General features: G+C 38.8%; 1 protein-coding gene across 1 annotated transcript in view; it reads left to right on the forward strand.

The window, feature by feature from the left end:
* The window catches only part of MRPL13 (mitochondrial ribosomal protein L13), a 50920-nt gene extending 43290 nt beyond the window's left edge, over window positions 1–7630 (forward strand). The window contains exon 7 of the mRNA XM_074943903.1: window positions 7364–7630. Coding sequence (XP_074800004.1) covers window positions 7364–7388 — 25 coding nt within the window. The 3' untranslated portion in view covers window positions 7389–7630. The remainder of the gene's footprint in view (window positions 1–7363) is intronic.
* The last annotated feature ends 5541 nt before the right edge of the window (window positions 7631–13171 follow it).

Below are 13171 nucleotides of genomic sequence, written 5' to 3' on the forward strand. Positions count from 1 at the left end.
GAAATACTTCTATAAATGTTGCATCACCAGAGACAAAATGTGAGGTTGAAAAAAGCAAAATCAGTTTGGTTTTTTTGTTTGTTTTTAAGGAAGTAGTATATGAAACATTTGTATGCCTACAGTAGCCCACTCAGACTGCTGACTCTTAGATAATAATTTATTAACCTACCTGAGCAACTCCATTCTCAACAGAGAGAAAGAGAGAAGAACAAGTTTCATGTCTCAGCAAGGAAGACCTCAGTGATTCCTCTGGCCTTCTTAACCACTAAGGGTGTCATCCGATGGAGTGAGCTGTAGCTCACGAAAACTTATGCTCAAATAAATTTGTTACTCTCTAAGGTGCTACAAATCCTCCTTTTCCTTTTGCGGGTACAGACTAACACGGCTGCTACTCTGAAATCTACCTACATGGTGTCAGCAGAATCCTTTTGATAAAATTACAGGTCATTATTCTGAAAGCTGTCTTCATAATTAGTTTTGTTTGCTTTTTAACTCCCTTCAGTCCACCACCACTTTATACCGGGGAGGGATGTTCACAGATGCTGTCTCTTTAAGGATATTTACAAAGAGGGATTTGTCATCTTTCTTACACAATGCATAATTAGCCTGTGGATTGGATTCCCACAAGATATCATTGAGGCTGAGTTTAGGATTTAAACAGTATAGATTATGTGAATATCCATATGTACATGAGCATGGAATAAGAAAGACAGAAAAAATTTTAAGGGATATAACCCTTCTTTCAGGGCATAAGCCAACCTGGCATTGAAGTGTTAAGCCAGAATGATTATCCATGGGCAAGTTATTCCTTATTTGCCCATTTCAAGTTTCCTGCACCTCCCTCCAAGGCATTGTTAACTAGCCACTGCCAAAGATGTTATAGAGGACTTGGAGGACCACTTGTCTGATTTGGTATGGCGGTTCCTGCACTTTCCAGCAATAACGCATGACAAGGCATTTTGGATAAAAACCACTCATTCTCTGTCTTTTACACTCTTTGGACCACCGCATAAAAGAGAGAGCTCCTGCGCCACTGTTGTATTAATTCAGGTGGAATATATCAGCTACCCGTGTTAACATAACCCAGTCACTGTCCAGCGTTAAACAAGGCCTGGGCTCTGGCATAGAGATCTCGGCCTACTTAGTACCATGACACACACACTATTAAAGGTCCTTATAATATTTTATTAAAGGTACAGAAAATGAAGGAAAAACAGGTAAAGCATTTGAAATGTAAAGTATTAAATAAGGCGTTTGTTTTAACATCCTTTGTCCTCTTTCTGTGGGGAGAGTTTTTAGAAGGAATAATCCCCTTGTTTGACAGTCTCTTCAAGTGTATCAAGGATAGTAGTAACTGTCCTTTTTGAGGAAAAGAGAAGAAGTTAGTTGGATGGGCTGGAGCTGTTGTTGTTGCTATTGTTGTTAAAGTCCGATCCTGCTTCCTAAGAAGAGAAAACAAGACACACACACACAAAATGGGAGAGAAAAGAATAGCAAAGATAGAGAATGCAGCTTCTGCCTCTGGTGTCCACTTTTCCTTGCAGCCTCACTGCTGGAAAAACACAGGCTCAGCACATAGTCTTATCAGCCACTCCTAGACCTGGCAAACTCATACCAGCTTCAAGTTGTTTAGGGCATTGTTTTCAGTTGCCTCTTCCTGGTCACAGGGTTATGGCAGTCTTGCAAAATATACAGTCTTTACCAGCTAACCAGACCCTTATTTGACAAAAGGAAAAAGGAGAGGGATAGGAAAGATAAGAAATAAGGTAGGAAAGGAACTGGACATGTGGAGGGATGAGGAGGGAAGAGAGAGACCAAGTCTCACATCCCAGATGGTGGTTGGGATTCAGCCAGAGTCAGTAGAAGTGAGGGTGTCATCTGGGTCCCTCCCTCTCTCTCCTTGGGCGGTCAGGACATCTCGGGATCAGGATTACGAAGGCCTGGGGTCCCAGGAGACAGCAGGGGTAGTAGCCATGACGGTGAAACTCGCTCCAGTAGCCAATTTCTCCCCACCTCCATCATCTTTTTCTTTAAGGAACCCAAAAGAGAGTGATGGGTGGAATAGCCCATCCTCTCATTTTTTTGTCCCTTTATTAGGGCTAATATCAAATATAGCAATCTTGGTTTATTGATATTTGGTCTTACACTGTTCTTGTTTACCAGCCATGATCTTAACACTGTTCTTGAATTATGCCAGTAGGCCTTTTTGTTTGGACTACTTCAGTCTTTGTTTCCCTTTGCTACCTTTTCCCATCAGCATTTGTTGTTATAGGTTATTGTGACATCTTACACTCAGTTCTGACAGTTGAACTCACAATTATGGTAACTGTGTAAGCCCAATTATCAGAGCACCACCACCCCATAAATTCCCAACCCCCTCATGGATTTTCAAACTATCTCATTCTGCTGACCACATGAAGGGGCTCCGTGGAATGCTGGTAGTTCAGGCCCTGGCACAAGAAACATAGTACGGGACAATCAGCACACTAAAGTAGTTTGACCTTATTAGCCTCACAGCATACCCAAGTATGTAATGCTGACTGTAAAAGATTCCGTATCATCATGTTTAGCGTTCCACTCACACTATCTAGATGAGTATTAAACAGGCAAACTGAAAAAGGATCCCTAGCCTTCTAACCTTGACATCTTCTTGAGGAAATGATGAAATATAATGTTAGGGATTTTCCTTTTAAGTTTTTCTTTTCTCTTCCTTGTTTTCAAACTGCCAATTCTTTTCATTCTTTTACTCTTTCATGGGTTCTATTTTCTGCTTTATTCTGGAAACAAGTATAGTCAAAGCTTTATCTTGATATTTACAAATACTAAACTCAGTATATGGTATAAAACACTGGAGGCCAATGATTAAGTTTGATGCTTTATTATATAGTTACAAGTTGTAACACAGTATTATGTTGGCTTAACACCCTTCTTGCAAATAATTACATAAACTCTGAATTAAGGACGAGTCTCTGAATTAAGAACAAGTTCTGCAAATAAATGTACTTAAGAGTCTGTAAATCTTAACTTTCATGTCTGTGTCTGGGAGTTTGTGTGTCTAACCTAGGCATTTACAAAATTCTTTATGCACTGATGCAGATTAAGGACTAAACAGAGGTCTTGTCTATGCTAGCCTTTTTTCCTTAGCTTCCCACTACTACCGTTGCTGATGGCAGTGGTGAGAGTGCTAGTGTAGACAAGTTGCTGTCAACTCCTAGTAGTTCTTGCCATCTAGACCTCCTTTAAGCAAGGTTAAAAGAAATATTTTTTGAAACCTCAATGGCTTCTCTACATTAGCACTCTTACTGTTGCTATAGCTTCATTGATGGATGTACCAATGGTACTTTTTAAGGAAAAAAAGACTAGTGTAGATGCAACCGGATCAGCCATGCTACACCTGTGATTCTGGAGCCATTTAGAGGCACAATTGGCTTAACTCGTTACAAGTAACATTATTGGGTTTATGTCCTCAGAGAGGCTTTTCTGCCATCACAACTGTGTCATCGCCATCCACACGCCTGGTACTTAACTGGGTTTATTTTGAATGCATTCTGCGCAGCTATTCCATACTTCCTCACACAGGATTCTGGATAGATGAGGTTGCTCTACAGCTCACAATTTTAAGTTAGTCAGACAATGTGCTGAAAACAATAGATCCTGCAAAAGAAAAATCTGGAAGCTTTAAATTGGCCAGCGTTTTCTGTGTAATGTATCAAGGAAAGTCTTACTGGATTGCTTACACAGGGTGGGGGATAGAGTCTTCAGAATTCAGGCACATAGACTGGCACCTATATCACATGGGAAAGTTCTCTGTGACATGTCTAACCTCACAGAGTTTTGGAAAGAGGGGAGGATTAGATCTGCCAGTTTCACTGGGACAGTATAAGGATGCCTCTGTCTCCACAGCAAAATAAGTGTGTGCCTAACTTGTTAGAGAAACTGAACTGTGCGCCAGTCTAGGCAGCAAGCAAGGATGGCAGAAGGTTAAAATTTACCAACTATTAACTATATGCTCTCTGGACAAAAACAGTGTTTTAGTCAGCTGTGCCCATCTCTTCCCAGTTAGGCGGCATGAAAAAATGCTGCTGTATCAACAGGGCATAAGAGATTTAAAATCTGTATCCAAATTTTGCAGCTCACGACCATCTCTCAACATCCTTTTTGCATAATTCCAAAGTACTTCCTAATAAGGGAGAAGCAGTAGCTTCATAGAAATTATCATTCGAAGAGGCTAGTTATTTAAATTAGTGGAATTTTTTTCCTAGAATTTTACTGATTTATGTTTTCAAAGCTTTTTTATATGCAGTGTAACATTCCTGGGGGGGTGTACATATTGCTGGCAGACATCAGCTGCATGGATTTACATCACATATTATTAGCAAAACCAAAATTACTTCCCTTCATTTGTGCATTTTTTTTTGATTGCGGAGAGGTTGTATCCCTCTCCCAGGAGTCTGCAGTTAACAACATGCAGCAGATAAATTCTTCACAGGAATATTCAGTGTTTTAAAATGTGTACAGTGTTTCTCCTCAGCCAGCGGATGAAGTTTTGAAGCGGTTCTTTCTAGGAGACCTCATTTCCTTTTTGAAGTAGTTAAATGATAGGCACTTTCTTAGGTTTCACTAAAACAGTTTGTTCAAATGCATAATTGCAGTGTTTTGTTATGAGAGTGAGAGTGATAAAGTATTTCCCTGCCTAGTGGAACCCCCCCCCCCCCCAAAACGTATGTGGTTTATCAGCAAGGAGCTATCCTTTGATGTTCACCAATAGCTTCTAATTCTTTCTGAGTTAGACAAGTTTTTTTTAAGCTTCAGTTCTTTTTGTGACAAAACATTGATATCATCCTTACCAAAGGTACTATTCAAGGCTTAGCTTTACCAGTGCCAAGTACAGTCTATAAAGCAGAGACTATTGCCTTCAAAAAGTAAATTACCAATAGCTGTTAAAGCCTAGTGTGACTTCAGAAAAGGCTTTAAGAACTTTTATGTTTGTTCATGGTAGACTTTCAGCGGAGACAAATCAGCTTTTGAGCTTCATTAACCTCATACAATTGGAAACTGAGGCTTCAATTCCTTTTGACTTTGAAACAACAAAATTTAAGTCCAAATTGCAGTCTGCATGCAGAAAAACAAAACCAGAACAATCCTGAATGTGTTTTCAGATCAGTGAAAAGTTCTGTGGGACCCTAAGATCTGTAACCAGTTTAACATAATAAGCTTGACCTGCACAGACTGCCAGCTGACTGGACTGAAATGTTAAGCTGCCATTCAGAGAGAAACAAATTTCAGTGCTCAGGGTAGAGGAAGCGTTATTGTATGTGTGTATTGAATGATTTGGTACACACACAAAGACTATGAAATACTCAAAAGAGAAAACTTGTACTATGCCATGCAATCAATAGTATCTCTGGCATGGGATTTTCAAAATCCCTTAGTGTTGGCCAACTCTGCTGTTACTGAAGTCAGGTAAAACTGCCATTGAGTTCAGTGGGAGCAAAGTTAGGCCAATATTGAGCACTTTTGAAAATCCCACTTTTAATTCACATCAGACACTATAACATTTTGAACTACATGAGCATGCATGGAGGGTGATCTTAGAGTAACACAGTTTGGAGCATTTCCAAAGATTTGGGGAGATATCTTGCAAAGCTCTGCGAAACATGGCTTTGCTTCATTTACCAGCTACTGAATGCTGGACTTATTTCAATTCCACATTATAATTGAATAAACATTGTCCAATTGTTTAAATATTTCCCTGTAAGTCCATACATGTTGTTTACAGTTTTTACATGTGGAATGAAGACAGAGTTCAGAGATTAATACAAACAGTGCACTACTAAAGTGGGATAATTGACTGAATGAAAAAAAGTCATGTAGTACATAATATAAAAGGTCAGTTGTCCCTTTTTTCATAAAAGTATGTCTGTAACTGTAAATTATGCATAGCAATACATGTGATAAGTAGCTAAGAGCTGACTCTAGATCACCACTTCAGTTGCTTTCATATAAAGTAGTATTTCACATATGCCCTTTATACAGCTTTACAATCCATGGCAAAATGCTGAATCCTGGACATGTGGCTTTGACACCTAACAAGAAATAGTGAGATTTTTGCCTGGTTTCTGTGGAACCATCTAGGTAGATGCTTTGTGTGGTCCTTGTTGTGAATTTCTGCAGTTAGCCTGAGTACACAATACTACTTCACTGACTTCCTGGTATTTGAATTCCATATCTGAAAATGTAGTCAGGTTTACTTTTGTGAATTGCACATGACAATGAAATATTCCAACCATCGTCTTTACTCATGAGGTTCACATGAAGTCCACTGAAATAACCTTTCGTACACTATTTGGCTTCTACGCTGAGGTCTTCACTTTTTAAAATCTTTCTGTATCCAGTTAGAATTGGGAAAGAGCTATATAGTTACTGTATCCATTTGCAGTTTGTAGGTGAAAGCAACTATTGCTTTGTGTTGCTTTTCCTAATAAGTTATATTAAGGCAGATTGTGTTTTAAAGCAGTTTGATGATGCTGTCCACAGTGTCCACTCCCTTCATCTCAAGTTACCATATCATCAGTTTACCAATAGACATCTTCAAAAATGGCTGGGGAGCCTGTACTGTTCCCCAGGTTCTACTGGGGGTGTCAGGGCCACATCTCATGCCAGTACTGAGAAGTCTTCAAAAGGCTGGGATCTGGCCTGACCCTGTGCCCAGCAGGAGTACGGAAAAAGTCTGCTCCTACTGCCAGTGGATGTTAACTGGCTGAGAGTGGCAGGTTCTAGTAACCCCTTTGTTTGCTAGTGAACCCCAGGACACTATGAATAGTCCAGGCTAGTTTCATTGTCCAAGCAGACTGAAATGCAAAACATAAACATCAGAAAAGATGCAAAGTAAAGTGGATTTTTAAATTCTTCAGCTTTAATGGTTTTTGATAACTCAAAAGTATAGCCTAAGCTCTCAACTTCAAACTTGTCTTGTTTTGTAGAGCTTATTCAGATTTTAAAAACCAAACCTAAGTTTGGAGAAAAATGAATAGCAGTATTTAGCCATTTAAAGATGCACTGTTACTTTTGTGAAGGTAGGGAGCAGTTAACCTAGACCGAGTATCAAACAACTTGCAAACAAAGCTTGAGGCTTGTAAATTCTCAAAGCTCTGGTTTGATCATTTATTGCTAGATTTATGTGTTCATTTTTCTTTTTACCAAAAAGAAAAACAAAAAAAACCCCACCAACCATAAGGTTGAAATTTCAGGCACCAAAAGTAAGGAAATTACAATACATATGGTGGTTACAGAAATTTTAAGTCAAACAAGTATTTTCTATGCCTGCTTTTGTTGATGAAATATGTTTGATTTTTTTTTCTAGACCTAAAGATTATCGAAAAATGTGAAAAAGAACTGAAAGAGGAAAGGATGAGTTCCAGCATCACATTAACTTGGAAACCCACATGCATCTTAATCATCCATTCTATGTAGAGGTCAGATTTTTTTCAGGTACAAGGCAAATTTGTTTGGGGAAGATCAGTCATCTTTAGTGTAATGAAAACAACAAGCTAAACACTGATATAGTATTTCTGACATTACCTGTTCCAGAATGTATTGCATGAATCTGGCCTTTGATGTTGAATGTTAATAAAAGGATTTTTTTTTTATTTCTCTATAGAGGAACTCCAGTTATCTTTCTGTGTATTTACATCTAATGGAAACACGTTGTTTACTGACACTTAAGCTATCTCAGACTAAAAGCTGCAGAACTTTGTGTCTCCTTTTCTCAAGGAATAATAGTGAATAATTATGGACATTTCACTCCCATGAACTGTACAGTAACTGTAAATTAACTATTTTACTGACCTGCCAGAGCAGATGGTTTGTTTTCACACATTTTATGATGTAATAGAATACAAAGTCCAGTTTTAAGAAAAATCAAGAAAAGTATTTTAGAACCTCTTTAATGCTTGCATAGCCTTTTTTGGAGCTTCAGGAAACTGTGACTTGTGGTATATAAGGAAGCCATTTGTCACTTCTACATGTTTGTTTATAACTAAATATTTTTAAACTGAGTGCACATAAAACTGTATTGTGACATAATCTTTTATGCCCAGTTCTTCAGAAAACCTTTTCCAGATTCTGAAGACATGCTGAATGGAAGTCAGGAGAGATTTTGCTGAATGTGGCCCTAAGTGAATCTGCAGTTTCCATCATATTGTATTAATATTAGCATCAGTTTAACCTAAAAGTTAATCAATATTGTAAGCCGTTCTCTTAGTTTTAAGACATTTTTGTAACATTCAGACAGAATGGGGACTACTCTTGCTTGTACTAGCCTAAAAGTTCCCAAATTGTAATTCATAGACCACTGTTAGTCCGCTGTGCACTTTCGAGTAGTCCGCAATGAACTGGATGGTGACATGGTGCTGACTCTTCTTTATGTCTACCTGCTAAATTGCATCAAATGACAACTAAATATTTCCTAATACTACTTTTCCAGTACTACCACTGTTCATTCTAGCAGGAGGTTATATTATTACAAATGGGAGGGCGTGATGGGTTCCACAAGTACTTCATGGCGCAGCTTTGGGTTAATAAACTATTATGGGCTCAATCAATCCTGCCCCGCTACATCTGTGAGAGATGTCCCACTCAGAGGGAAAGGCTTTAAAAAGGGAGAGTACCGGATAGCTGGAGGCAGACCACAGAGGAGAGCCTGCTTCCAATCCTCAGCTCCTGAAGGGCTGGCTGAAGGCAAGATTTTCTTGGGCAACCAGTGGGTTCCCTCCCTGAAGGAAGGGCAGGCCTGACGCTGAATCATTACTGTGGGACTATGTTTTTAGACTAGCTTCTACGCTTCGTTAGGACCACGGCTTACCAGAGACCCTCTGAAGAAAGAGCCCTATCACACCTTTGGAACAGTCGTGTTTTCATTTCTTCATGTTTGTTGACAACCCTGGAAGAGGGTGGACTATTGGAGACTCATCCAGGGGACTGATCCTCCTGCAACCAGACCCATGTAGCAGAATGCCTGGGCACTGCAAACCAGAGGCGGGGTGAGTACAATGGCCCCATCTTGGCCACTAGGTGCCCTGGGACACTAACACTGTGACAGAGGGGTGGTGTCCACATGACCATCTCTGTCTTAAAATAAACGTTGCTACTTTGAAAAATTTGAGGAAAAACTGCACCTAGTCACAATTTTCATGCAAAATTGTTTGTCCGTAGCTCAGCACGTAGCCACAGAAATGTACATCTTGAGCTGTGCCTGATCTTAAAATATTTTCCCCTGGGTAACTGAGGAAGGGCAAGCCTGGATGGCAACTCAACAGTGGGCTGACTGCAGTTGACAAAGAGCCTATTGAAACAAGAAAAATCCTGCATAGGACACCAACTGTGAAAACCAAATAGATTGCACAGAGCTCTTTCCTTTCAAACCAAAATCTGTCCTTCAACCCGGTCTTAGGAAAATTAGGTTGTTTTACTTAAACTACAGAAACGTAGCATCTTTCTTACTGATCCCAAACAATGAAACTGAAGATGAGCAAAATAACTGTTCAGTGATGCAAATTAAGCAAAACTTTTAAGGGCCTGTTACAGCGAATCTTTTCATTCAAAAGTGTACTTTATTCCCACAAACTACCCCTTTGAAGTTGATGGGGCTACATGTGTACACAATGCTCCTAAGTGAAGGTGGTGATGGAATTAAGGCCTTAATCTAGTATTGCCATTGGGGTTGAGGATACTAGACTGCTTGTATGCCAATTTTCATTTTTAGTCTCTCAAGGAAATTTTGGCTCCATTTTCTAAAGCCAGAGCATAAGAGAGAGTACATTTTGTTTTGCTTACAGTGTATTTTTCATATCAGCCATTTCTTTGGCATTCAAATGGTCTTATTTTAGGAAACATTCTTAGCCAGTGATCTCACAACCTAATTTCAGTCATTAACGTAGGAGTATTTTTTTTTTTTAAACAAAAAAAAATCCGACTTCTTGAAATAAGCCTTCTTTTTTGTGTGTGAGGATACAGTATATATTTTATAGGTAGGCACTGCATGGTTTCAGCCATTCATCCTGGGTTAAATACTTCACAATCAGCAACTTTAATTTATTAGACCATCTGGCAAAGTCTGGAACTCTCAGGATAAAAGTGACTGGATTTTGGAGGAAATGTTGAGCCTGAGCATCTGTCTTTTACTTTTTTTGGCAAATGCACAAATTCCAAATAAAATAGTTTTTATGACTTGTTAGATGGGCACTACCACTTACTTATCATCAGAGGACACTCTATGGACACACTAGGTTCACATATATTAACTTGTGTGCATGGAGTACTTTGATTATGGTAAGCCATAATTTTAATATTTGCTTGACTAAACTGTAAATATACGCTCAAGTTGTGAACTACAATACGTAAATTAATTCATAGTATGAAACATTACCAATACTCTCATTGTATTGCCTCAAAGTTATCCTCTGACTTGTGTATTTGAAGGATTTATGTGTGGGAGGGGCAGAAGGGAGAGTTGTTCCATGGTGGCTGATGGCAGTATTTGAAGAATATGGAGCAAGAATATAACTAGCACAGTGATTATATACTGCAGCTGTTAATACCATACGTGGAGCAAAGAGTCCTGATGAGTCTCCTCATTATGAGGGAGGCTTCTTGAGTCTATATTACTATTCTAAGAGAATTAATGTTATAGTGGGGTTATTAATAGGGGGGCTTCACTCTGGAGACAGGATTAGTTTACCTTGCAGTGAAATTGAAATACATTCTATATAATGTGTGTGTAATGGTTGAGTTTATCAAACTGATTTAAGGGGTTTAGATGCATCTATTAACTTTAATGGGCAATGTGTCTAACCCCCCTAGGCTGCTGTCACAATCACAGTCTATGTACATAATATACTTGTACATAATATACACAACTAAGCATTTTTGACATCCTGAATCTTTAATTCATAACACTCTAGATAACCTGTTAGGAAAAACATTTCAATTTTATTTTAGGATCATCCCAAGTAGACCTTAGCCAATGATAGAATATTATCTACTGCCACTCACTCAAAAGAGCTTACTGATTCAGTGTGAGACGTAATTTTGAGTACATTAAATTAATGGGCCATTCTCAAACTGATGTAGCTCCCTTAACTTCTGAGGGTGCTATGCTGATTTACATCATCTGCAGAGCTAAGAATGGTGGGCTTGTTATAAGCAAAGTATATGCTGTAAAGCATCGGTAACATCATACTGTATGCGGCTTTAGACCCACTTTTCTAAGTAATAAACCTTTCAGCAACAACAAAATACAACACACATCATTGAACTCTAGTGAATGGTAGAGAGAGAGACCAGCTTCATAATTTCTGTATATCTGGTTTTGGAGCTTAGATACCAACGTGATAGGCACCTATGACACGTAAATAATTCCCTCTGAATTTTTCAATGTATGTTCTTTGAAGAGGTGGGGAAAGCTCTTTAGAAAGGCAAGTTTGTAGGCTGGGATTTACTCTGTGTACTGACATGTACATTTGAGCTGGCTAGTTACATGAGTGGCAGTGCAGACCAGAAAAAATCCCTTTCATGAAAGGAAACCAGTTGAGTGGATTTGAGCTTATTCAGCATTGAATCCAAAGTCTAAAGCTGATGGATAGCACTCTGCCCTGTATCTGACTGACTATACATTTTACTGCTCAACTACTCTCTGTGTAGACAACAGTATATTAATTTCCTACCCTTGCAGTTACAGTAGCATTAATTTCTTTCTAACTCAAACATTAGAGACTGTGGCTTTAAGTAGATCTATTGCATTCACTAAATCCTGCCCAAATCTCATACAAATAGAGATATCCTCTCTGCAAAATATTTCTACAGAATTCTCATTAGTTTATTTTTGCTGCTGTTTCCTCTGGTGATGCTACTAGCAAACTTACTTCAGTTCAATACACTTAATGAGATTCTCTGGATTTCATAATGAAGTTAAAAATGTTTAAGTACTACTTAGAAAAAGTTCAAGTGTTAGCATTAAGAATGTTTGTATTTTCCATGTTGTTACAATGAAAGATGCAGCTGGCCATCTTCAAAATGTTAAAACAAGTACTAATGTGTGAAAATACTTTTGTAGCCTACCAACTACATACAAACATTTTCGGACACATTTTTAGAGCACTCAGGGTCAGTATGCATTCTAAATTGGTTAGTCTCTAAGGTGCCACTAGTACTCCCATTCTAAAGTTGTTTGTTAGGACCTAATCCCTATAGGGATTTTGCCTGATTAAGGACTGCAGAATTGGAATCACTATTGCCCAGCATTTAAAAAAATTGGTATAACTGTCCTTTGACATCTTAATGTTATGCTGGTACCTATTTGCGTAGTTGGGAAAGTTAGTATTCAATATCTCCTCCTGTTAATTTGTCTGGAAGAAAAAAAAATTATTTGGGCTAGTCTGTGTGAGGCAGACTTGAGTGTTTTCTGGCAAGGAATTACTATGTATGAATGTGCATACATCCTGCCATGAAATGTAGTTAGTCAATTATTCTATGCTATTCCACCATTCTTCCGTAAAATGCAGGAAGTCCCAGTGAGAAATTTACTGTGCACCCTCTTCAATCCCCCACTTCATAGCTTACCCGGAGCTAATTGCAGGAGAATGGTAAGAATTAGAGGGCTAAGAAATAACAGTGCAGAAATTAAAGTTCAGAATATAAACATATGTGGTTATCTTACTGGAAAGAGCACTGGGAGATGAACAGGGGTGTCCTTACTCCCGTGCATAAATGCTCTGGTAAATTGGGGCCTAATTTTGGGCCAGAGGTTTTTGAGACTGTACAGCAAAAAATATACAACTTTGTTGTGGACTAAATGCCAATGAGTCACCTCCCTTTATATCGATGAGCTAAGAGGACGCACCATGGGGCACAGAGACTGACGGTCCTTAGCTGGATGAGAATGAACACACGCTGGCCTTTTTCAGGGGAACAGTAACCCTGGTGTCAGCTGCTTCATCTTTGCCATGCAATCTCCTAGCCCAGCACACAGTCATTTAAGCAGCATAAGCACAGACAAAACATATTCCAAAGCGATCAGTCGTGGATAAGAATTAAAAATTGGAGTAATTATTAAATTAGAATGTTTTTACAGTGCCTAGCACAATGGCGCCCGGGGCTATGATTAAGCACTACT

The sequence above is a fragment of the Natator depressus genome, chromosome 2, assembly GCF_965152275.1.
Source record: "Natator depressus isolate rNatDep1 chromosome 2, rNatDep2.hap1, whole genome shotgun sequence".
Classification (NCBI taxonomy): domain Eukaryota; kingdom Metazoa; phylum Chordata; order Testudines; family Cheloniidae; genus Natator; species Natator depressus.